The sequence below is a fragment of the Crocuta crocuta genome, unplaced genomic scaffold (genome assembly GCF_008692635.1).
Source record: "Crocuta crocuta isolate KB4526 unplaced genomic scaffold, BGI_CrCroc_1.0 scaffold147, whole genome shotgun sequence".
NCBI classification, from domain to species: domain Eukaryota; kingdom Metazoa; phylum Chordata; class Mammalia; order Carnivora; family Hyaenidae; genus Crocuta; species Crocuta crocuta.
In genome coordinates this window covers 6,689,434-6,714,864 of record NW_027532594.1, presented here as the reverse complement: position 1 = coordinate 6,714,864, position 25,431 = coordinate 6,689,434, and the positions used below count along the sequence as shown (strand labels likewise).

The 25,431-nt window shown below is 41.7% G+C and overlaps 1 protein-coding gene across 2 annotated transcripts in view; it reads right to left on the bottom strand.

The window, feature by feature from the left end:
• GTF3C6 (general transcription factor IIIC subunit 6) overlaps positions 1–6,576 on the bottom strand; it is a 10,987-nt gene extending 4,411 nt beyond the window's left edge. Inside the window, exons 1-5 of one of the 2 annotated variants that reach the window (XM_077780020.1) lie at positions 6,522–6,576; positions 6,126–6,206; positions 4,141–4,204; positions 3,999–4,043; positions 2,099–2,212 (exon numbers count right to left, since the gene is read on the bottom strand). In XM_077780020.1, coding sequence (XP_077636146.1) covers positions 2,099–2,212; positions 3,999–4,043; positions 4,141–4,204; positions 6,126–6,206; positions 6,522–6,575 — 358 coding nt within the window. In that variant the 5' untranslated portion in view covers position 6,576. The remainder of the gene's footprint in view (positions 1–2,098; positions 2,213–3,998; positions 4,044–4,140; positions 4,205–6,125; positions 6,207–6,521) is intronic. The other variant, XM_077780021.1, reaches the window with a different exon arrangement.
• Positions 6,577–25,431: the final 18,855 nt, after the last annotated feature.

Below are 25,431 nucleotides of genomic sequence, written 5' to 3'. Positions count from 1 at the left end.
GAAAACTTCCAGACTCATTTTATGAAGCCAGCATCACTTTGATTCCCAAGCCAGAAAGAGATGCAGCAAAAAAAGAGAACTACATGCCAATATCCTTGATGAATACGGATGCAAAAATCCTCCACAAGTTCCTTGCAAATCGAATCTAACACATAAAAAGAATTATCCACCATGATCAAGTGGGATTCATTCCTGCATTACAGGGCTGCTTCAANTATCAACACCCTAGAGGAGAAAGCAGGAAACAACCTCCTTGACCTCCACCGCAGCAATTTCTTACTTGACACATCCCCAAAGGCAAGGGACTCAAGAGCAAAAATGAACTATTGGGTCCTCATCAAGATTAAAAGCTTCTGCATGGCAAAGGAAACAATCCATGAAACTCCACACCCGAAAAACACAATCCAGTGGAGAAATGGGCAGAAGACATGAACAGACACTTCTCCAAAGAGGACATCCAGATGGCCAACAGACACATGAAACGGTGCTCAGCATCCCTCCTCATCAGGGAAATACAAATCAAAACCACACTGAGATACCACCTCACGCCAGTCAGAGTGGCTAAAATGAGTAAATCAGAGGATCCTAGATGCTGGCGAGGATGTGGAGAAATGGGCACCCTCCTACACTGTTGGTGGGAATGTAAACTGGTACAGGCCCTCTGGAAAACAGTGTGGAGACTCCTCAAANAGGGAGGGAGGCAAACCATGAGAGACTCTTGAATGCCAAGAACAAACTGAGGGCAGATGGGGGGGTGGAGGAGATGGGGGGGTAATGGGCATGGAGGAGGGCACTTGTGGGGATGAGCACTGGGTGTTATATGGAAACCAACTTGACAATAAACTATTAAAAAAAAAAAGAAAAATCAAGTTTAAAAAAACAAAAAAATTGAAACAGAGTTGACACATAATGTGACATTAGTCTCAAGTGTAGAACACAGTGATTTGTAAAGTCTATATATTATGCTGTGCTCACAACTGTAGCTACCATCTGTCACCATACACCATACAACACTGTTACAGTACCATTGACTATATCCCCATGCTGTGCCTTTTATTCATGTGACTTACTCATTCCATAACTGGAAGCCTATATCTCCCACTTCCCTTCACCCCTTCTGCCCATCCCACCACCCCCTCCCCTCTGGCAACCATCAATTTGTTCTCTGATTTATGGGTCTGTTTCTGCTTTTTGTTTATTCATTTGTTTTGTTTTTTATATTCCATGTATAAATGAAACCATACATTTGTCTTTCTTTCTCTTACTTTACTTATGAGCAATGAGCTTTTAAACTACCAAGTAATTATTTGTTCATGTCCACGAATTTGCACCTGCTACAGGTATAAGAAGCACTAAAGTCTCTACTCAGGGATGACCAACAACTAGAGAAGGCTCAGTGGATGCAAATTAAGAATGAGATTTAGGGGCGCCTGGGTGGTTCAGTCATTAAGCACCTGACTTCAGCTCAGGTCATGATCTCACCATTTGTGAATTCAAGTCCCACGTCAGGTGAGCTTGAGGCCTGCTTCCGGTGAAAACAAGGCCAACATGGGGTAAAACATGAGCCCTGGATGAGGCATGCTTCTCTCTCTGCCCCTCGCTCACTTGTGCAACCCCACCCCCGCAAAAAAGAATAAGTCTTAGGTCTAAAACCTGTGAGTCCTTCCCTGACACATAGAGCCAGCTTCTTCCAGTTGTGAGCTTCTTGGGGAAGGTTGTGCCGCTGCCACAAGTTTCCAGACCCTCTGGGGTTACACCCTGAGAATACAGATCCTATCATCCCTACTTACAAAAAAGTTTTAATTAAGGGGATGGGGTGGGTATCGGCTGCTGAATTCCCTAGGGGCTGGAAATCTACCAAGTTTCTTGACAAAGTCCTCAAAATTGTTTCCACACAAAGCAGATAAGAAATGTCTTATATGTCTCTAGTGCCCTCTAGATGAATTTTAAATCTACCTTTGGTACTTTTCACAGTGCACCCTCAAATTTCATTATTATGTGGTTATTACTACAAAGTATAGGAAGGTCCTGGAAGCAGTGTGCCATTATCGAAGGCTATGCTAAATCACCTACTTTCTAGAGAACTAAGTGAACTAACCTATGTTTTCTTCTCCTTCCTTCTTTTCTGTCAGAAGTGTTCTTGTCATGCTGAGCTTCTTCATTGTATGGCACTTATATTTCAACACCGTTTTATTACTGCCTTCTGTATCACCTAGAACATAAAAAGAACTCAATTATTTTACTGCCAATGCCATCAAACAATCATGTTAAGCCTCAACAATTCCAATTCAGGGTCACCTGTGTGGCTTAATTGGTTGAGTGCCCAACTTCAGCTCAGGTGGTTCATGGGTTCGAGCCCTACATATGGCTCTGCACTGGTAGTGCTGGGCCTGCTTGGGATTCTCTCTCCCTCTCTGCCCCTTCCCCACTTGCACTCTCTTTTTCTCTCAAAATAAATATGTAAACTCAAAAAAAAATTTTTTAAATAATAATTCCAGTTAAAGAGTTAGACTAAACTACTTCCTGTAGAAATAGTGTAGTAAGTTCAAGACTTAACTCATCCCTCCTGCCTCCGGCACAGAGAAGTAACAGATAAAATACATAACACCTGAGGACAAAACTGGACTCAAAAACAACAAACATCTCCAGAGGACCAAAACACAAAGCTGTGAGTGAAATTAAAGCTATAAGCCTGTTAGGCTCTAGCCCTAAAGTAGAGAAGTGGGGCCAGGAATCTGGCCTTACAGGGCAATGAGGTCTCAAATTCTACCACTCAAAATGAATCACCAAAGTCAAACTTACTACCTGCAGCCAAAGACTGGAGTGAGGACATTACCAATCATGAAAGAAAGCTCAGAAAAAAACCTGCTGCCAACTTGCTGCCTGGGGGTACAGCTTTCTAGGAAACTGTGGGCGCGGGCAAGAGGGATGATATGGCTCTGAGCTACAGGAGGCAAGCACACTAAAAATGTTCACATGCTATTACGTGAGTGTAACTGACATTACGCTTTAGAAAGAATCACAGCCATACCTGTTTGGCTGAACCACATGAAACTGTCCACATTCAGTCCAAATTGGTCACTTCATATGGTTAAACCTAACTCACACTTGGCAATCTAGTAATTCCATTTCTAAGTGTATACTTGAGAGACATTTTTACATATAAGGAGACACAAACATACTCACGGCCGCATTTTTGTACTGAGTTAATATGTATAATTAAGATCAGTGGTTCTGGGCCAGACAACCTGGGTTCATATCCTGACTGTCTCACTTCAGGAATAACAATAACCTTGGGAATGTTACTACCTCTCTGTGCTTCAGTGTCTTCAAATATAAAATGAAGACTACAATGGTCTCTACCTCACAAACGTGATAAGGATTAAATGAACTAATATATGTGGCATTTAGAACAGTGCCTAACACATAGAAGGCTTCAATAAATTCTCAGAGTTAATATTTAATGGTAAAACTAGAAGTGATCAACCTGTCCAGTAACTAGAGAATAAACAGTGATATGGTCACAAATAGAATACTAAGCAACAGGGAAAATAGAATTATACATACCAATATGTATAAACCTCAAAACCTATCTATAACAGAAAAGGGTTATAGAATATAGAAAGCTCTAGAATGATACAGGTAATTTATATCAAGTTTGAAAATATACCCCCAAAAAGCTACTTATTGTTTATGGATACACACACACACACACACACACACACCCCCCACACACACACGCCAAAACCAGATACAGGAAAGAAAAACATCAAATTCAGGATAGTGATTATCAAGACAGAGGAAGGGACATATGTTTAGAGAGGGGTATACAAGAGGCTTCAAATGCATCTGGTATGCTTTTTAACTACATGGCAAAATGATAGGATTTGATACAGCTAGACAACGGATACATGAGATGTTTAAATTTAACATTCACTGTATTTAAGTTTGTAATATTTCATAGTAAAAAGATTTGAGTCAGCACTGCCAGCACTTACCATGTTCAACATTTTCTTCAAAGATGACACAGGTCCCAAGAGTGTCTGCAGAAAAGTTGACGGCAATTTGTTGAGAAATAGCAATGACTTTCTGTGAAAAGCATATACAAAAAGAAGTTTCATCTATCTGACATCCTCCTACCTTCATACTCTCCAGCAAAGACATAACTGTCCACTTGCAGAATGGGCCTCTCGGTGTCAATTCCCTACAACAGAACACAGGATCACAAAAAAAATCATCATTAGTAAAAGCCTTACAGGGCTGGGTGAAATGGGTGAAGGCAGTCAAAAGATAGAGACTTTCAGTTATAAAATAAATAAGTCCTGGGAATGTAATGTACGGCATGGGGACTCTACTTAATAACACTATATTGTATACTTGAAAGTTGCTGAGAGTAAATCTTAAAAGTTCTCCATTTGCAACTACGTGGATGGAACTAGAGGGTATTATGCTAAGCGAAATTAGTCATAGAAAGACAAATATCATATGACTTCACTCATATGAGGACTTTAAGATACAAAACAGATGAACATAAGGGAAGGGAAGCAAAAATAATACAAAAAACAGGGAAGGGGACAAAAACATAAGAGACTCTAAAATATGGAGAACAAACAGAGCGTTACTGGAGGGGTTGTGGGAGGGGGGATGGGTCAAATGGGTAAGGGGCATTAAGAAATTTTTTTTTTTTTTAATTAATTTTCCAGTGTTTATTTTTGAGAGAGAGAGACAGACCAGGGAGAAGAGCACAGAGAGGGAGACACAGAATCCAAAGCAGGCTCCAGGCTCTGAGCTGTCAGCACAGAGCCTGACAGGAAGAATGAACTCATGAACCATAAGATCATGACCTCAGCCGAGTCGGACGCTCAATCAAGTGAGCCACCCAGTCACCCCAGGAATATACTCTTGAAATCATTGTTGCACTATATGCTAACTAACTTGGATGTAAACTTTTTAAAAATTATTACTAAAAAGGGGCGCCTGGGTGGCTTAGTCGGTTAAGCGTCCGACTTTCGCTTAGGTCATGATCTCGCGGTCCGTGGGTTCGAGCCCCGCGTCGGGCTCTGTGCTGACTGCCAGCTCAGAGCCTGGAGCCTGTTTCAGTCTGTGACTCCCTCTCTCTCTGGCCCTCCTCTGCTCACGCTGTCTCTCTCTCTCTCTCTCCTAGAAATAAATAAAACATTAAAAAAAAAATTATTACTAAAAAAAAAGTTCTCATTACAATGGGGTGCCTGGCAGGCTCAGTCTGTAGAGCATGTGACTCTTGATCTCGGGGTCCTGAGTTCAAGCCCCACGATGGGCATAAAACTTACTTAAACAAACAAACAAAAATTCATTGTAAGAAAAAATATTGTAACTGTGTGTAGTGACGGACATTAACTAGACTTCTTGTGGTGATCATTTTCCAGTACATACAACTGTTAAATCATTATGTTGTACTCCTGAAACATAACGTTATATGCCAATTATAGCTCAATTAAAGCCAAAACAAGAAAGAGCGCTCAATATGGAACCTTGTGGCCAAGGAGGGTGACTTCCACAACTGAGGAACCTCTGGAGCTTGTCCTTGCAAGTATAAGATAAGCTAAAAATGCTCTGATCACAGCAGTTACAACCTGAAGAACACTTAATTCGCAAGCAGTAACGTGTATTCCAATCAACATTCTCCTCAAGTTAAGGTAAGAGCAGTTTTGTCCACAGTAGCTCCAAAGATTTTAAAGGAAAGTGATGAAACAGATGGTAACTTGCGCCATCATAGCTCAAGTCAACAGCAGAGCTTGAGAGGTCTTTCCTCCCTTCTCCACGCGGTCGGCGTGCATACCTGAACTCTCTTCACCGTTTTCTCTCCCCCACTAACTGACACAATGTTTTTTTTCCTTCAAAATATATTGTTCCATATCAAAATGCTACCAGCTCCGAATCTTTTCCTAACTCTCTCCAGCCACACATTCATTCACACGCTCAAGCTGAGTGTGGCATTTTCTCCCAGGCCCTTTGTACTCACATGTAATTGTCCCTAGAATTCACTGCTTTGCAACAAGGAATAGATCTCTGGGGATCTGTATTTCACGCATCCTTGTTTAAATGAAAGAAAATGTACAAAAATCCTCCAATTCCAGCGGACTCACCAAAATCTTGCATTTATTTTCACATTTTGATAGAAAGTCTGAGTCAATAATGCCGGACAACTCCACCAGAACCAACTGCTCCTGGTGGGACAAAGAGGAGTTAACAGGCTAGCACGGGCGCGTGCAGGAAGAGGCAGTTAACAAGAGAAGCCAAAAATCCGCACTGCAACCGTCCCAGCCTTTGTGAACACTGCGTCCTGCTTCCGACGAGAGGAGGCGAGCGACGTTACCTACGGTAACCTCCTCTCCGTCCCCGTTCTAACGGCCGTGTGGCAGCCCGGGCCGGGCCCGCCCTCCCGGCTTCGCGCGCCGGGGACTCGCCCTCCCGCCGGCCGCATCCCGACTCCATGCCCCACACGCCGCCCCCGCCGCACAGGCCGCCGCAGTGCCACTCACGGCGTCCTCTTCTTCTTCGTCGTCCCCCCGGCTCCGCTCCCCGGTCGCCGCCATGATACCGNCCGGCGGACTGCTCCTGCCAGCACGCGAGATGGCCGCCCCCGTGGCCACGTGGAAGTCCGGGCCGGGCCTCCTGCGTGTTCCAATGTCGCGAGCCCGCGCTGGGCTCCCGGCCGCGGCCGGCCTGCGACCGAAAACGCCCTCAGGCTCCCGGCCCCGGGTTAGGGGAGAGAACCGGGGAGGGAGAGAGGATAAAGCAGACGCGAGCGAGGAGACCACTTTGTGGGAGGGAAACGGGAGAGGCCTCGCTATGGCCCGAGCCTACATTTCTTGGAAAGAAATTCGTAATAACGTGTGAGCACTACGGCTCAGCTCAAGTTCTCCGTGAGCCGAATTAAGGGCACATTTCGATGTAGCACATAACGAGCGCGCGCTGCGCAAAAAGCCGCGCTAGAAAGTGGGTTTGGGATTCAGGCATGCCGGCTGCAAGGGTATCTAAACTAGGGAAAGGGACTTAATCCACTTAACAGCTAATCAGATAGATCGCCGGGTCTGGAAGACAAACATTGTTCAGGGAATACAGAGACGTGGGGAAGTTGAGTTTTGAACAGAATTTTTTTTAACTCATCGTCGTTTTTCTGATTATAAGATAAACGATCTTTGTGAGACTGGGTGATCTAGCTCCAAAAAGCATGAGCTTTGGGGTCTGATACTTGTCCATTTCAGCTTCATTTTTAGCAGCAAAATCTTAGGCGAGTTAGTTATTGTAAGGATTAAATGAGACAATACATGCAAAATAAATTTAGCTGGTATTGGGCATATACTTAGCACTGAACATACCTTTTATCTGTATATTTTTAAAATATGCAAAATTTTAGAGTATATTTATATTTGAGAGTGGAGAGAGGGAGGGACAGAATCTGAAGCAGGCTCTAAGCTCTGAGCTGTCAGCCCAGAGTCCCAAGTGGGGCTGGAGCTGGAACTCAACAAACCGTGAGATCACGGCCTGAGCTGAAGTCAGATGCTTAAGGGACTAAGTCACCCAGGTGCCCCTGGAGTGTTGACTTTAAAATTTTTTTTAATTTTTAATGTTATAAAATAATAATGTAATAAATAAATTAACATTTATTTATTTTTAAGAGAGCACAAGCAGGGGAGGTACAGAAACAGAGGGAGACACAGAATCTGAAACGGCTCCGGGCTCTGAACTGTCCGCACAGAGCCCTACTGCAGGGCTGGAACCCACGAAACCATGAACGGTGAGATCGCGTGACCTGAGTTGAAGTTGGACGCTTAACAGACTTAGCCACCCAGGCACCCCATAAGAAACACTTGGGGGGGAAGGGGTCATGATCTTAAGGTTTGTGGGTTCGAGCCCTGAATTGGGTTCTCTGCTGTCTGCATGGAGCCTGCTTTGGATCTTCTGTTTCCCTCTCTCTGTCTCTCCTCTGTGTGTGTCTCTCTCTCTCTCTGCCCCTCCCCAGTTCGCGTTCTCTCTCAGACATAAACATCAAACATATATATATCCTTCCAGTTTTTTTAATTATAAACACTTTTTTTAAGTGGTCAATTTTTATGTTTTAAACTTGTTTGCTCACCATATACAGTATCATGGATGTTTTCCCAAGTTTTCCATGGTTAAATACAGATCTACATCATAATTTTTAGTAACTGCGTAGTATTTATTGTGTAATATTGACATTACACAACACTTGGGGCGCCTGGCTGGCTCTGTGAGTGGAGCAGCCCACTCTTGATCTCAGAGTTGTAAATTTGAGCTCCATGGTGGGTTAGCGATTACTTAAAATCTTTAAAAAATATATTACACAACACTTTGGTTAACGTCTTTGTACTTTTTTACCCAGTTGCCCCATTAAAGAAATAGGATAGCATAGCTTTAAAAAAAAAAAAAAGAGCACTTGGCTTGTTAGAAGTTGTAGTTATGGGGCTCCTGGGTGGCACAGTTGGTTAAGCACCCAACTGCAGCTCAGGTCATGATCTCATTGTTTGTGGGTTTGTGGGTTCAAACCTCGTGTTGGGCTCTGCGCTGACATCTCAGAGCCTGGGGCCTGCTTTGGATTCTGTGTCTCTCTTTTTCTGCCCCTCTCCCCTGCTCAGGCTGTCTTTCAGAAATAAAGCATTAAAGCAAATTCATTTTAAATTGCAGATTTGAATTCTAGCTCTGAAATGTAATAATTGTGATCTGGAACAAGCTGCTACACATTCTAAACCTCAGTGTTCTTATTTATTAAATGAAGACAAAAATATTTTATACTTACTGTATATTTGAAGATTAGATCATGTTGTATCTAAAAGTGGCTTGTTGGGGTGCTTGGGTGTCTCATTCATTTAAGCATCTGACTCTTAGTTTCGGCTCAGGTCATGATCTCACAGTTCATGGGTTTAAGCCCTGCATTGGGTTCTGTGCTGATATTCTCTGTCTTCCTCTCTTTGCCCCTCCCCGGCTCGGGCTCTCCTTTTCTCTAGCAAAATGAATAAATAAACTTAAAAAAAAAAAAAAGTGCCTCGTATATTGAGAAATTACACAAAGCATCAGATTTTATTAGGGTAAAAGGGAAGATAATGAGGAGAAGGACAATCCAAGCCGAGGGAACAGCAGACACAAAGGCTTGAGGAATAAGAAATGTGTGTTTTGCAAGGTCAGTTTAACAATTCAAGATGTCCCTTTCAAATAAAAAGCCTCATACTTTATTTTTTAAATATTTTTTTATTATTTAAAAAATGTTTTTAATGTTTTTTATTTATTTCTGAGAGAGAGACAGCATGAGCAGGGGAGGGGCAGAGAGAGAGGGAGACACAGAATCTGAAACAGGGTCCAGGCTCTGAGCTGTCAGCACAGAGCCCGACACGAGGCTCGAACCCACGAACCGTGAGATCATGACCTGAGCCGAAGTTGGACGCTTAACCAACTGAGCCACCGAGGCGCCCCAAAAGCCTCATACTTTAATCAAGTTTATTCCTCTTTACTCTTAATGAAGTAATTATTATTTTTATTTATTTTGAACAATTTACAAAAGGATATGGAATGAGAAGTTATCTTTCCATCCCTGTCCCCCAACATCCTCTTTCTAAAGGCAACTATTTTTACCCATTTTTTACATATCCTTTTAGAGATATTCTATGTATTTACAAAAACACGTATACAAAATCTATAAAGTAATTTTAACATTATAACAGAACACACAGACTAGAAAACCATTCCCTTGGGAGGAAAGGAGACATTATAGTATCGGCTTCATGGCCTAGAGCTCATGCCCTTTGAAAATTAAAGTTTGAAACATCTTGGACAGTAAAACAGATATTTATTGGGCAGAATAACCTATTCTATTTGAAAGAGGGAGAAAAAAAAGACTTTTAATGATTGGCAGGAATTTCAATGGTTTGTAACGAGTCCATTTTTTTTTTTTACATTTTTTTTTGAGTAATCTCTACATCTAATGTGGGGCTCAAATTTATAGTCTTGAGATCAAGAGTCTCATGCTCTACTGATTGAGCCAGCCAGGTGCCCCTGGAATACATTTCTTTTTAAGCTTATTTATCTATTTTGAGAGAGAGAATGTACAAGTGGAGGAGGGGCAGAGAAAGAGAGATTGAATCCCAAGCAGGCTCTGTGATGCCTTTGCTGATCCTGACTTCTGAACTCAAACCCACGAACATGAGGTCATGACCTGAGCTGAAATCAAGAGTTGGATGCTCAACCCAATGGCCCACCCAGGCGTGTGCCCCTTAACCCACCCCTGTCCCCCAGAGTTCATTCTTAATTGTTCTATTTTCAGGGTGCCTGACTGGCTCAGTCAGTAGANGTCTCAGATCCCCGCTTAAAGAGACTAAATTATCTTTACTTAAAAATGGAAGCAATAGGGTGCCTGGCTGACTCAGTAGAGCCAGAGCATTCCATCTGACTCATGATCTCTTTCTGTCTCTGCCCCTCCTCCACTCATGTATGCTCGCTCTCTCTCTGTCTCTGTCAAAAATAAATAAATTTTTAAAAAATAGAAGTAATAAATCAAAGGTGAAAGATCTATACATGGAATTTTATTTGCCAATAAAAAGGAATGCAGTACAGATACATGCTACAACATGGATGAACTTGAGAGCATTACACCAAGGAGGCAGACACAAAAAGCCACAGCTTAAATAATTCCATTTATTTATTTATTTATTTATTTTTATTTTTTTATTTTTATTTTAAGTAATCTCTATGCGCAGTGTGGGGCTCTGAAACTCAAAATCCTGAGATAAAGAGTTGCATGCTCCTCTGAGCCAGCCAGGTGCCCCTCGAATGCTTCCATTTACCAGAGATGTCCCCCTAGGCAAGCCTATGGAGAGAAAAAGTAGATTACTGGTTGCCAAGGCCTGGGGGCTGGGGAATGACTGCGGCTGGGTGTGTGGTTTGTTTGAGGGGTGATGAAAATATTCCAGAATTACTGGTGATGAGCGCACAACTCTGCGAATACACTAAAAACCACTGAGTTGTATATATACTTTAAAATAGTGAATTCTATGGTATGTCAATTATATTTTGATATAGCTGCTGTTAAAAATGACAATAATAGAAGCTGCTAGTTTTAAACGGAACAGGGAAGAAAAATTGCTTAGAGGATTAAGGAAAAATCCTTGAAGGCCACCTCAGGGCCAAACACTATGGCAGCTGCATAGCAGAGATATAATTTGGCCCCAGATCCAAAAAGATGGCTAAAGGACGATACTAGAGGAGGCTGGGGGGAGTTGGTAAGGGTCAAATGTCATTTGCTTGTTTTAACACTTTAAGCCTTATGACGGTCTCGAGAGATAATTATTATGAAGAATGATGTTCAAAATATGTAACTTACTATTTAACAGGATGACAGGAAAATTTAGTCTCCATCCATTTTCTTTCCTTTATACTCCCAGATATTACACCCTATTTGGAGAGAACTTTCCAGTCTTCAGCCCATATTGGTTACCCCTGAAATTCCCATGGCTGAAGTCACACGGATCCTTGAAAGGCAGGGACTTTGTTTTCCAGAGCATGGGACTCCCTGCTGTGTTTGGAAACCTTGATGTTGAGAGGGCTAGCCTTTCTAAGTGCAGTACAGTACTTGGCACCTGTCCAGGGCACTGTGAGGGGAATGAGGACACACAGTTAACACTCCTTCCCAGCCTCCAGTTTTGAATAAAGGCACCCCCTCCCCTTTTCCTTCTCTGACATTTAGCATAATTTCTTCAGGGAAAGAATGGACTAACAATGGACAGGCAAAGGCCTGGTCTTCAAGCAGCTTCAGCTTTACATTCGTTAGATATCCAGGACAATGGACTACAAATGGCCTGGCTACCTGCTTGGAAGGGATAAAGGGGGAAATGGAGGGCATTAGTATCTCCATAAACTACCCTGTCATATCACTAACATCTTTTCGGAAATATCAAATCTTATCTTGTTGGTTATAAGAGTCAAAGAAATCTGCTCACATAATTGTAACCTGTGAGCCTAAGAGCTCAAAGTGCTAACTGAAAAGAGGTTTGGTGGCAATGTCTTTCTGGGGCTTTGCAAGAAGGGAGGGGAGGGGGGAATAGAAGATAATGGTCTAGTTTCCTTCAGTCCGATAAAGGAAGAAAACGCCTTTCTAAGTGTTCTAAATAATGAGGTTCTACTGTTAAGAAGTAACAAAATGAGGGAAAATTCATAAGTTGGTTTAGAAAGAGCCATGTTGGAGACAAATTACATGATTTTCTACAGCCACATTTAGAGCAAATAGAGAAAAATCTATGGAATTTGGTTGGAAGGGCCAATTGATTTTAATTGCAGTTAATAAGAGGAGTCTTAGGAAAAATCCGAAATACAACTTTTTAAGGAAGGTAAATAGGCTATTGTGCTCAATATTTAAAAGCCTGCCACTAGGAGGAGACAAATGAATTAAAAATTGTTTAATTGGCTCTTCTTCCTTCAGCACACATTTTCTTTTTTTTTTATAATAGTTTATTGTCAAATTAGTTTCCACATAACACTCAGTGCTCATCCCCACAAGTGTCCTCCTCCATGCCCATCCCCCCCCCCCCCCAAATCCATCAGTCCTCAGTTTTTGTCAGCATTCAAGAGTCTCTCATGGTTTGCCTCTCTCCCTTTCCCCCACCATTTCTGCCCTTCTTCTCCCCCTTGTTCCTCCGTCAAGTTCCTCCTAATCCTCCTATACGTGCAAACATATGATATTTGTCCTTCTCTGCCTGACTTATTTCGCTCAGCATAACACCCTCAAGGTCCATCCATGTTGCTACACATGGCCAGATTTCATTGTTTCTCATTGCCATGTAGTATTCCATGGTATAGATAAACCACATCTTCTTGATCCATTCATCTGTTGATGGACACTTAGGCTCTTTCCATGTTTTAGCTATTGTGGAGAGTCAGCACACATTTTCTTAATTGAGAAGTGCCTGTATGAAAAATACATTTAGTAGCAGAATTCTAGTAAAAAAAGACTTTAGTGGAGGATGAGGGCCTAGGGGATGGAGGGAGATGGGGAGGCTGTGAGTATTAACATTTGTCTTCAAAATGAACATGGGCACCTGGCTGGCTCCATCTTTATCTCAGGGTTGTGAGTTCAGGTCCCATATTGGGTGTAGGGATTACTTAAAAATAAAATCTTAGGGGGGAAGCCTGGGTGACTCAGTCGGTGGAGTGTCCAACGCTTGGTTTGGGCTCAGGTGGTAAGCTCCTGGTTCATGAGTTCAAGCCCCACATTGGGCTCTGTGCTGATAGTGCAGAGCCTACCTGGGATTCTTTCTCTCCCCTCTCTCTCTGCCCCTACCCCACTTGTGCTCTCTCTCTCTCTCTCTCAAGACAAATAAACTTAAAAAAAATGTTTTTTTAATTAATTTAATTTAATTTGGGGGCACCTGGGTGGCTCAGTTGGTTAAGTATCCAGCTCTTGGTTTTGGCTCAGGTCATGATCTCGTGGTTGGTGGGTTGGAGTCCAGCATTGAGCTCTGCATGGGCAGCGCCAGTCCTGCTTGGGATTCTTTCTCTCCCTCTCTCTTTGCCCCTCCCCAACTCACTCATCTCTCAAAACAAATAAACTTAAAACATATGTATAAATATAATCTTGAAAAAAGAACAATTTACACTTAAATAATAGTTTATATTACATTAAGTTCTTTAAAAAATATATCTATTATCTTACTTTGTTTTAGATCTGAAAACTAAGTGCTAGGTCAGCGGTCCCCAGCTGCATCAGAATCACCTAGGGTGGGGTGCCTGGGTGGCTCAGTCAGTTAAGCATTTGACTCTTGATTTCATCTCAGGTCATGATCTCACTGTTCATGAATTTGAGCCCTGCATCCCGCTCCACAAGATTCTCTGCACTTGGGATTCTCTCTCCTTCCTCCCTTTCTGCCTCTCTCTTTTCTCTGACCCTCCCCCACTCTTGCTTGTGTGTGCTCTCTCCCTCTCTCAAAATAAATGAATTTTTTAAAAAAGAATCATCTGGAGGGCTTGTTGAAATGCTAATTGCTCAGCCCCATGCCCAGAGTTCCTGATTCAGCCAACCTGGTATAGGACAGGACAGAATGTATGCCTTTTTTCTTCCTTCCTTCCTTCCTTCCTTCCTTCCTTCCTTCCTTCCTTCCTTCCTTTCTTTTTCATTTTATTTTATTTTAGAGAGAGAGAGAACTTGAGTGGGGGAGAGAGGGAGAGAGAAAGGGAGAGAGATGGGGTGGGGGGGAAGAGACAGAGGTTCAATGCTCAGCACAGAGCCTGAAGTGGGGCTCGATCCCACAACCCTAAAATCACAACCTGAGCCAAAACCAAGAGTTGGACACTCCACCAGCTGAGTCACCCAGGCACTCCAGAATATATGCATTTCTAACAAGTTCCCAGGTGATTCTGGGAATCATAGCTAGTTCTGACTATGGAAGGAAGCCATTTGCCAACACCCAGATTAAATTAAATATTGAGAACATAACTAAAATACTTGAATTTGCAAAATAGTATCAGAAATAAGGTTCAAATTATCATTTTTTGAGGGCTTTGAATTCTAAAGAAAGCAGTTTAAACTTAACTTGGTAGCTATGTGGCACTTTTGGAAACTCCGAAGTGTGTTAGGCAGTCGTGAAGTGAAATGGCACATAGACTGAGTGAGGGCAGAGAGGCCAGGCAGAGTCCGCAGAAGTCCTTCTCAGACCCGGACACAGGTCCCCTATATGAAGCTCCTGATAAGCCGAAGCTTTTCTCAGAATATCCATTTGGCTCACTGACAAATAACTAAGAGCTTCTTTTATTTTTATTTTATAAGAGACAGAGAGAGAGTGAGCATGAGTCAAGGAGGGGCAAAGGGGGAGGGAGGGAGAGAGAGAGAGAGAGAGAGAGAGAGAGAGAGAATCTGAAGCAGGCTCCATGCCCAGCACAGAACTCAGTGCAGAGCCCAGACACAGGGCTTGATCTCACAACCATGAAATTATGATCTGAGCCCAAATCCAAGGTCAGATACTTAACCGACTGAGCCACCCAGATGCCACAACCTGCCTAATTTTTTAAAGATAACAGGAGTCTACCAAGAAATTTCTCCAAAGTGGGTAGAGGAAGATTTAAAAGCTGCTAAGGGCTGTAATCCTGAAAGATACCTTCCTCCTCACTCTTTATATTTTCTCTGCTATTAGAGGTACTTTTTGGAAAAGTTTGAGAAATACTGATGTAGGTCAAAAATCAATGACAGTTTGGAACATCATGATGACATCTGTGGTTAAAGAGCCAAGTTCAGCAACCCCTGTGATGGGTGGCAGAATCTGTAGAATTTGGCTTCTAATTAGATGGATAGGATGAGGGGAAGGGAGAGAAGAAGAATCAAGAGAAACATCTAAGTTAGTGTGAGTAAGAGCCTGGATGACTGGTTAAGTAGGAGTTGTTTTTTGTTTTGTTTCTGTTGTTGTTAAGACCCACGAAAAACGCGAGGAGGAGCTTGTGGAGGGACAAGGCTGGCTTTAGGCACTGAACTTGGACCAGTTAGGTGGAGCTAGTGCTAATAGTTGAAATGTAGTCTTGGAACTCAAGAGGGCTTAGGGGGTAAATTCTAGAGGTATTTTTTATTTGTTCATTCATTCATTCATTCAGATTTTCTTTTTAAGTAATTTCATCACCCATCATGGGGCTCTGACTCACAATCTTGAGATCAAGATTAACCGCTCTATGGACTGAGCCAGCCAGGCACCCCCAGGGGTGTTTTCATTAAATGAACAAACAAACAAAAACAAAAAAAACCCAACACTGCAGCTTTTCCCTAAAATCTGGTCCTAAGAAGTTTCAGATAGGTTGGTTCCTCAAGGGAAAGGATAAGAGGTCATGATAGAAAGGAAATATCAGTGTGGGAAAAGAAGCACTTAAATATTATTATTGTTTATTTTTTAAATGTTTATTTATTTTTGAGAGGGAGAGAGAAAGAGAGAGAGAGACAGAGCACGAGCAGGGGAGGGACAGAGAGAAAGGGAGACACACAATCTGAAGCAGGCTCCAGGCTCTGAGCCCAATGCGGGGCTTGAACTCATAGCCATGAGATCATCACCTAAGCCGAAGTCAGAGGCTTACCCAACCAAGCCACCCAGGTGCCCCAAGCATTTAAATATTATTGACTTAAAAGCACAAAGTTTAAAGACATTACAGTGTTTAGTTTAAGGAGACGGGCAAAGGGAGCCAACAGACAAAGCATCAGAAGCTCTCAGGGGGAAGGTAATCTGGCACATGGGGCAGTGGGGAGGTGGGGGTGCGATGGTGGTTCGGAACAGGAAGGTTTTCTGTATTCAGGTACAAAGAGATAAGACCCCGGATTGGGCACTGACTGAGGAAGGTAAAAAGGGTCAGAGACATTCCAGGTGAAAAGCAATAGGACCTAGGAGACTGCCTAAATGAGGAGGCCAATACGAGAAGGAAGTTTTGTGCCTTTTTAAGTGTATTTATTTTGAGAAAGACAGAGACAGCACAAGTGGATAAGGGGCAGAGAGAAGGAGCAAAAGAGAATCCCAAGCAAGCTCTGTGCTGCCAGCGCAGAGCTCGATGCAGGGTTCAAACCCACAAAGCAGCGAGATCAAGACCTAAGCAATTATAGTGCCTGGGTGGTTCAGTCGGTTAAGTGTGCCACTTCGGCTCAGGTCATGATCTCACAGATCATGAGTTCAAGCCACACGTCTGGCTCTGTGCTGACAGCTCTGAGCCTGGGACCTGCTTCAGATTCTGTGCCTCCCTCTTTCTCTGCCCCTTTCCAGCTTGTGCTCTGTTTTTAAACATTTTTTTAAAAATTAAAAAAACCAAAAAGACCTGAGCAGAAATCAAGAGTTGGACTCTCAATCGAATGAGCCACCCAGGTACCCAGAGAAGGAAGTTTTAAAAAAATCTACATTTGTGAGTCAGAAAGTCTGTACAGAAGACTGCTATTGGTGACATGAGGCAGAGCCCCAGCTGCTCTGTCAAAACAGAGAAAAGGGTCATTAGCCAGGCCAGTGGCTTTCAAGAGTGGCCCCCAGATGCATGTAGTCAGCATCACCTGGGATTCTGTGACAAATGCACATTCTCAGGCCCTACCCCAGACTATGAAATCAGAAATGCTGGGAGTGAGGCTCAACATTTTGTGGTTTCACAAGCTCTCTGGGTGATCCTGATGCCCATTTCAGTTAAACCCTGAGCTCAGCCAGGAGATTTTCTTTTTTCTTTTCTTTTCTTTTCTTTTCTTTTCTTTTCTTTTCTTTTCTTTTCTTTTCTTTTCTTTTCTTTCCTTTCCTTTCCTTTCCTTTCCTTTCCTTTCCTTTCCTTTCCTTTCCTCTTTCCTTCCCCTTCCCTTCCCTTCCCTTCCCTTCCCTTCCCTTCCCTACCCTACCCTTCCCTTCCAAGAACTGGAAGTGAGATATACAGAGAGAATCAGTCTGTTAATTGTGGGGAGAGAAGCCGAAAGTTGATTCTAGAGGGACGATGTGTCAGCTGGAATGATGAGTAAGCAGAAGCTATAACTAAAGGAGGTAGTCAGCCGGTAGTCATAGAGACAGGAGGGATGGTGTCCCTTCTGCAGCTGGAGAAGACTTCATATCTGCTGCAGCCAAGAGTGACAGGTGGGCCCAGCCTCTGCATGTGTGCGCAGCTTGTCCAGTTTGCTGTCCATTTTCCTTCCCAGCTGAAGCCCAATCATATTGCTATTCTTAGGTTCCTCTGATATTCTTATCTCCTTTATAGTCATGTGTATCCTTAAAATAGCCAGGCTGCCTATTACTGTAGGTGACCCGAGTGAATCCGCATTCTTGAACCACAGAAAGCTGATGGAACAAAAGTTTAAATTAAGTTTAAATTAAGAAAAAAAAAAACTCATGAAAAAAGCCTACAGGGGCACTTATTGTTTTATTCTTTTTTAAAAATAAAATTTATCATCTTAACTGTCTTCTAAGTGCACACTGCCGCAGTTAAGTATATTCACATATTTGTGCAACCAGTGTCCAGGACTTTTCATCTTGCAAAGAAATGCTTTAAAAAAAAAAAAAGTTCCTTTATTTACTTTGAGAGAGAGAGGAAGAGAAGGAGAGAACAAGTAGGGGAGGTGCAGAGAGAGAGGGAGAGAGAGAATCCCAAGCAGGCCCCACCCTGTCAGCACAGAGCCAGACATTGGACTCAATCTCACAAACTGTGAGGTCATGACCTGAGCCAAAACCAAGAGTCAGACCCTTCAAATCGACTGAGCCCCCCAGGCGCCCCAAACCAAGTAACTTCTAAACTTCACCAAAAGGTGTCATGCTCAGGTTCATACTTGGAGGTGTTTGTTTTGTCTTATAAATCCTGTTCTTTTTTTTATTTTTTAAGTTTTATATATTTAAGTAATCTCTACACCTGACAGGGGTTCAAATTCGTGAACTGAAGATCAAGAGTCGCGTGGTGTTCCGACTGAGCCAACCAGCTGCCACTACTATTCTAATTCTTATTCTAATCTCCTTATTCAGGCGGTCACTCTGAAAAAATACTATCAGTTTTTCAGCTGGAATGTCTTTTGACTTCTCCTCTCATTTCCCTCAGCTGTTGCCCTAATCCACATCTAAACTTTCACTCTTAGATTTCAACATTTCCCATGTATGGTGTCTTTATTTTTTCTTTTCTGCAATTAAAGACTTTTTTTAATGTTTATTTATTTTTGAAGTAGAGAGAGACAGAGCGTGAGCGGGGCAGAGAAAGAGAAGGAGACACAGAATCCCAAGCAGGCTCCAGGCTCTGAGCTGCCAGCACAGAGCCCAACACGGGGCCAGAACTCACGAACTATGAATCATGACCAGAGCTGAAGTTGGATGCTTAACTGACTGAGCCACCCAGGTGCCCCTCTGCAATTTTTATGTTTCATAGTCTTCATATTGATCTTCTAAATGCACAAACATGCAATTCAGGTAGAGCTATAAACAGTAAAGTTTCCAGCAACTCTTGGTAAGTGAGGCAGCAACCTAGCCTGGCACTGTCAATGCCTTAGACAGGACCNGATTGCAATAATCTCTAAGTTTTTTCCATCCATGGCATTGCCTATACCATTATATTTTGCTTTTTCATCTTGCTGGCATTTCCCTTTAGCCTATTCACAAAATAATACTTATTTAAGTAGCTTGGTCTTGTAGAATTAATGTTTTACTATCAATACATAAAAGAAAGGAAGTCAAAGTTCTAAGAACAAAACTGTTATACGTATGGTGTTACAAATGTTTTAATTTTTTATGAAAGCTGGGTTAGTATCAGAACGTACCATACATACCTTATCAAACCTCACACTCTTCCTTGCTACCCACCAACTAACCATTTTGTTCTAACCGAACCAATCTGTTGAAACTCTTACATCCTTCCTTTTTCTTTTCTTTTCTTTTTGACACAGGGCCTTTGCTAATGCCATTTGCTCTGCCAGGCTATCCATTGCTCCTCAGTCCATGCCCATTACTTCTCTGACTCCAAGAACCTAGGCCTGACTAGCTTACCCTAATCTTACATTCATTCATTAAACACACATTTACTGAGCGCTTAATGTTTGCCAGGGCCTCCTTCCACTTTTCCTATGAGCTTCTGTATGCAACTGTTAAGTTTAATTAAACAAGAATCCCATTAGATTGAGGTGGCTGTAATGAACCCACAGCGAGCAAACCAAAATCTAAGTCTGTAAATGGCTGAAGTTTACAAAGTTGAAACGTAAGGACAACGAAACACAAAGAGCCAACCAAGCTTTAAGCAACAGCCAATGAGAGTTCCTTGCTTTTCTTTCACATTTCCTCTCTGCCTCTCCCAGACACTCTTAACCATTTAAGGTTTGGGGCTGTTGATTCAAGATTTTTGCTTAAATAAATGTCTAAAAACCTTTAAATGCCTCAGATTAATATCTTTAAGTTTATTTATTTATTTTTGAGGGGGGGAGGGAGGGAGGGAGAGAGAGAGAGAGAGAATCCTAAGCAGGTTCTGCACTATCAGCATGGAACCCAAACCATGACCTGAGCCAAAACCAAGAGTTGGACGGTTAATCAACTGAGCCCCCCAGGGGATCCCTCAGTTTAATCTTTAAAAAATAATTTTTTTAATCTTTTTATTTATTTCTGAGAGAGACAGCATGAGCAGGGGAGGGTCAGAAAGAGAGGGAGACACAGAATCTGAAGCAGGCTCCAGACTCTGAGCTAGCTGTCAGAACAGAACCCGACGCAGGGCTCAAACCCATGAACCGTGAGATCACAACCTGACCTCAAGTTAGATGCTTAACCAACTGAGCCACCCAGGCACCCCATCTTTTAACACATCCTCAAATCACATTGTTCACATTCTGCTTTGCATTTGTTTGTGTAGGTGTATTTTTTTCTCAACTTGATTTTAATTTTTTTGGCTTTTTGTATAGTATCGTGGGCTCATTGAGACTACTGAATAAATGGATAGATGGATGAATTAAATAATGTAAAACTGCTTAACTCAGAGAAATTTGAACTAAATACTTAATTAGAATTTAAAAAAATCATTTAAGTCCAAACAGCTTTGAGGGTTACATTGTAGATGATTCAGCTGAGTGACCTATCTTTAGACTGTACACTCCGCGGTAGGACTTTTTGACTAGAGTCACTCATTTTTGACTCTTACGCATTCACCATTTATTATTTCTTCTCTAATGAAGTAAGTTGAACCACCACAGAGAATGACGTGAGGCTCAGACCTGTGAACCATGAGATCATGACCTGAGCTGAAGTCAGATGCTTCACCCACTGAGCCACCCAGGTGCCCCTGAAGTGTCTACTTTTCACAAACAGAACAAGACAAAGAAAGGGAAAACTCTGTGGGTTACAGTTTCTTATATAAGACAGACTTTATACAGAAATGTACTATCTGTTGGAAAGCGGATACTTATAACTCTGATAATGGCCAACATATACACAGTATTTCTTTTTTTTTTTTTTTTAGTGTTTTATTTATTTCTAGGAGAGAGAGAGACAGCGTGAGCAGGGGAGGGTCAGAGAGAGAGGGAGTCACAGACTGAAACAGGCTCCAGGCTCTGAGCTGGCAGCACAGAGCCCGATGTGGGGCTCAGTCCAGGAGCCATGAGCTCATGACCTGAGCTGAAGTTGGACACTTAACCAGTTGAGCCACCCAAGCGTCCCTGCTGTAAGGACTAAATGCGTCAATATATGGAAGGTGCTTGGGACAATGTCTGACAGCAGAATTACTGTTGTACATGTTGGCCATTATCAGAGTTATGAGTATCCACTTTTCAACAGATAGTACATTTCTGTATAGAGCCTGTCTTATTTAAGAAAACGAAATCCACAGAGTTTTCCCTTTCTTTGTCCTGTTCTGTTTTAGGAAAGTAGACACTTCAGGGCACCTGGGTGGCTCAGTGGGTGAAGCATCTGACTTCAGCTCAGGTCATGATCTCATGGTTCATAGGTCTGAGCCCCTTGTCAGTCTCTGCTGACTGTGCGGACCCTGCTTGGGATTCTCTCTTTCCCTCTCTCTCTGCCCCTCCCCCATTTGCGCTTGCTCTCGCGCTCTCTCTCTCTCTCTCAAAATAAAGAAACTTAAAAAAGAAAAAGAAAAGTAGACACCTCAAACCAGAATATTGCCTTATTGCAGGGTAAACCTGGACAAAGAAAGCTTAGATCTTTTACCACAGGCTGATGAGCCAGAGATCAGTACTCAGTCTTTTGTGCAGCTTCCCCATAATTAAAATCACATAAAAAGGGCAGGGATTCAAATGGGTCTAACATGTTTTCTCACTTACCAGAAAGTGTTTGGGTAGCTACAAAGGGCAGCGAAACACAAAGCCTATTGTAGCAACAATCCCATGGCCAAATCACCAGGTCTGTCTGGAGAGCACGTTGACTCCAAAGCTCCCTCTTCCTCTCGTCTCCAGGAGGTTTGCTAGCCTCTGAAAGATGGAAAACATTCCCAAGACCAAACCGGAGGTTTTATAATTCCCCATTGCCCTCCCTTTCTAGAGAGAGATGAGCTTTGGCAACTGATCCCTTGAGAATGGATCCTTGACAACAGGTGTGCCTGGGAAATTCAGGGCAGCTTTCCACAATGGGCTCCTTGTTGGTGGGTATATCCAGACTGGATATGATTAACTGACTCTTGTTAAATTAGGCTTTCTTTTTCTCATGTGACTTCTGGGAAGTTAGTTAAGATTAGACTTTCTGTTTTCTGATCTGTAAAAAGGAACTTTATTTAAAGGAACTTATATTAGAATATTACTGCTACAAGGAAATGTTTTAAAGACAACGTAATATAACTTTTTAAATGTTTATACAAAAGCTAGATCCACAGGGGCTGAGGGACTTACTTAAGGTCAAACAGCTTGTAAATGGTTGGGTCAGGAATAAAGCCTGTAGAATGTAGTTAATTTTGCTATTAACAAAGGGCACCACTGAAACCTTTGCTTGAAGGCCAAAAATGTAAATGCCATTGGTATTTTATGTCCTTGGTATTAATTATTTCTGACAATTTAGCTCATGAATAAAAATACAAAGAATTATTTTCTAATGTATCTAATGAGAATATAACAGAAGCTTTGCTGTTAAACATAAGATATAGAATTTTCAAAGTTTCTGTATATACGTATTTTTTCATAATAATTTGGGATCATAATTTTAATTGATGTTTTAATGAATCAAGTTTTTAAAAATTATTTCATTATGGGGCACCTGAATGGCTTGGTCAGTAGCATGTGTGACTCCTGCTCTCCAGCTGTGAATTCAAGCCCCACGATGGGTGTAGAGCTTACTTAAAAAAAAAAAAAGGATATTTAACTTCTATGAACCTCAACTCTACTTAAAGACTTTTTTAAAGTTTATTTACTTTTGAGAGAGACAGAGACAGAGCATGAGTGGGGGAGAGGCAGAGAGAGAGGGAGACACAGAATCCAAAGCAGGCTCCAGGCTCCAAGCTGTCATCACAGAGCACGACACAGGGCTCCAACCCACAAACCATGAGATCATGACCTGAGCTGAGTCGGACACTTAACCAACTGAGCCACCCAGGCGCCCTTACTTAAAGATTTTTTGATATAATTTCAGTATTTCAGTTATACAGCAAAGTTGCAAAGTATCCTCAAATAGTCTTCACTATATATGATAGTATTCACTATATATATTTCTATATTTCTATTTGTATATATATACTTTTTTCTTTCTGAGCCATTTAAGAATAAGTTGCAGACATGATGCCCGTCTAACCTTAATTCTTAAGTGGAAAAAAATATACCACACCCAGTAACTGTAGAGTCATCCAGTATCGGTCTTTTCAGCAACACCCACTCAGACAGATAATAATCATTGTTGATATAGCATCATTTTCATTTTGTAGCATCTTCTGACTTGAACAATGGTAGATAAAAATCTAGCTGTAGGAATAATGAATATAGTCTTCGCTCAATAGAAATTTACAAGGAGGACATTAGTGCCCTAGTGGATGAAAGAATAAAACCTGTCATATTATGTTCATTTTAGAGATACTGAGCTCAAAAAGATCTTTCTCTCAATCTCTCTCTCTCTCTCTCTCTCTATCTCTCTCTCTCTCTTTTTCTCTCTCTGTCTCTCTGCTTTATTTTCCCCTTATACACCGAAGCATTTTCTTTCAGGGTGAGAAGATGATATAAAATAAAATTGCATTTGCTTATAGATGAAGGATCAAAGTACCAAATCAGAAATCTAAAATGAGCAGTTCTGAACTCTCTAAGAATTAGGTGTTGTTTTCAGCAATTTCATTGTTGTGTTGGCTGTTTCTGTTTTTGTTGAAGTTGGAATGAAGTTGAAGGGTGTCAAAGAGGTCTTTAAGAAGTTTCTCTTTCTTGCTTCTATTGCACTGTTTTCCAAATTATGTTAACATTCCGTGGATGTTTGCAGTGCTAAAGAAACTTTTTCATTAGTCACCTTGAATATACATTCTGGCCACATCTCCACATGAATCCCAATTCCTTTGGCATCAATAGCCATAGATTTTGTGAGATCATATTAAGGGTACAATGGACAATGCAGGTGCCCTTATATTTAAAACTGCCAAGAGCTCTGAGTAGCAAAAATGGGCAGAGGGTAAATAATCATACTTGGCATTTATTTAAGCCCACTGGATTTCCAGGGCTATCCTTTGTGAACAAAGCACCCTTGTATAGGAAGTGAGTTATCATCACTGTCTAGCTCAGCATAAATAATCAGCATAATTAACTGGCCTGCTATAAGGCAAACTCTATGAGCAAGAGAATTTTGTAGCAAGTTTTTTTTTTTTAAGCACAAACCTTTGGAACACACTTATTTCTCATATTTAAGAGGACAAATCTGTGAAAGATGTCTAAGACTTAATTATAACCTCATCATTCTGTGTACTTGATGTGAAACTAGCAGGGCACCTGGGTGGCTCAGTTGGTTAAGCATCCATGCTGACGGCTCAGAGCCTGGAGCCTGCTTCGAGTTCTGTGTCTCCTTCTCTCTCTACCTTTGTCTCACTGGTTCTCTCTCTCTCTCAGAAATAAACATTAAAAAATATTGATGTGAAACTAGCTCACCATATTTGAGGGCACAGCCATCTTTCTAGTGCCAATGTAGATTTTGGTGCCAATGTGGATTTTATTAATTAAGGTGTGAAGAAAAATACTTTATAATGTGAACACAAATAATATGCACTTTAGTCTTGTACTGATAGTCAAGACTACTAGTAAAAAATCCCAACTAACCTCATTGCCTGCTGTAGAAATGTAGTGTCAGTGAATATTTATCAAGCACCCTTAGTATATGATACTTATGTATTCATAAATGTGGAAATAAAAGGTTATGATACAGTTTGATTAGTCATCTATGACTATGATTTATGATGCTGTGATTTTTGCACTAAGATGATGTTTCTTTTCCTACTTTGAGTGACGCAGGATAGCAATTAGTTAAGGATAAGAGCATCCAACATTAAACAACAATCTTTCAGTTTACTTTAAAAGAAGAATGTGATTAAGTAGTTGTCCTTGGATCTTCCTCTTACTTTGTTTCACTTCATTCTTTGTTTAAAATGACATCTTTAGGCACACTTGTTTGGCTTAGTCAGTAGATAGAGCATGTGACCCTTGATCTCAGGTCATGAGTTCAAGCCCTACACTGGACGTAGAGCTTACTTAAAAAAATAATAAATAGGGGCGCCTGGGTGGCTTAGTCGGTTAAGCGTCCGACTTTCGCTTAGGTCATGATCTCGCGGTTCGTGGGTTCGAGCCCCGCGTCAGGCTCTGTGCTGACTGCCAGCTCAGGAGCCTGGAGCCTGCTTCAGATTCTGTCTCTCCCTCTCTGTCTGACCCTCCCCTGCTCACGCTGTCTCTCTCTCTCTCCTAGAAATAAATAAAACATTAAAAAAAAATTTTTTTTTAAAAAATAATAATAAATGGGGTGCCTGGAAGGGCTCAGTCAGTTAAGTGTC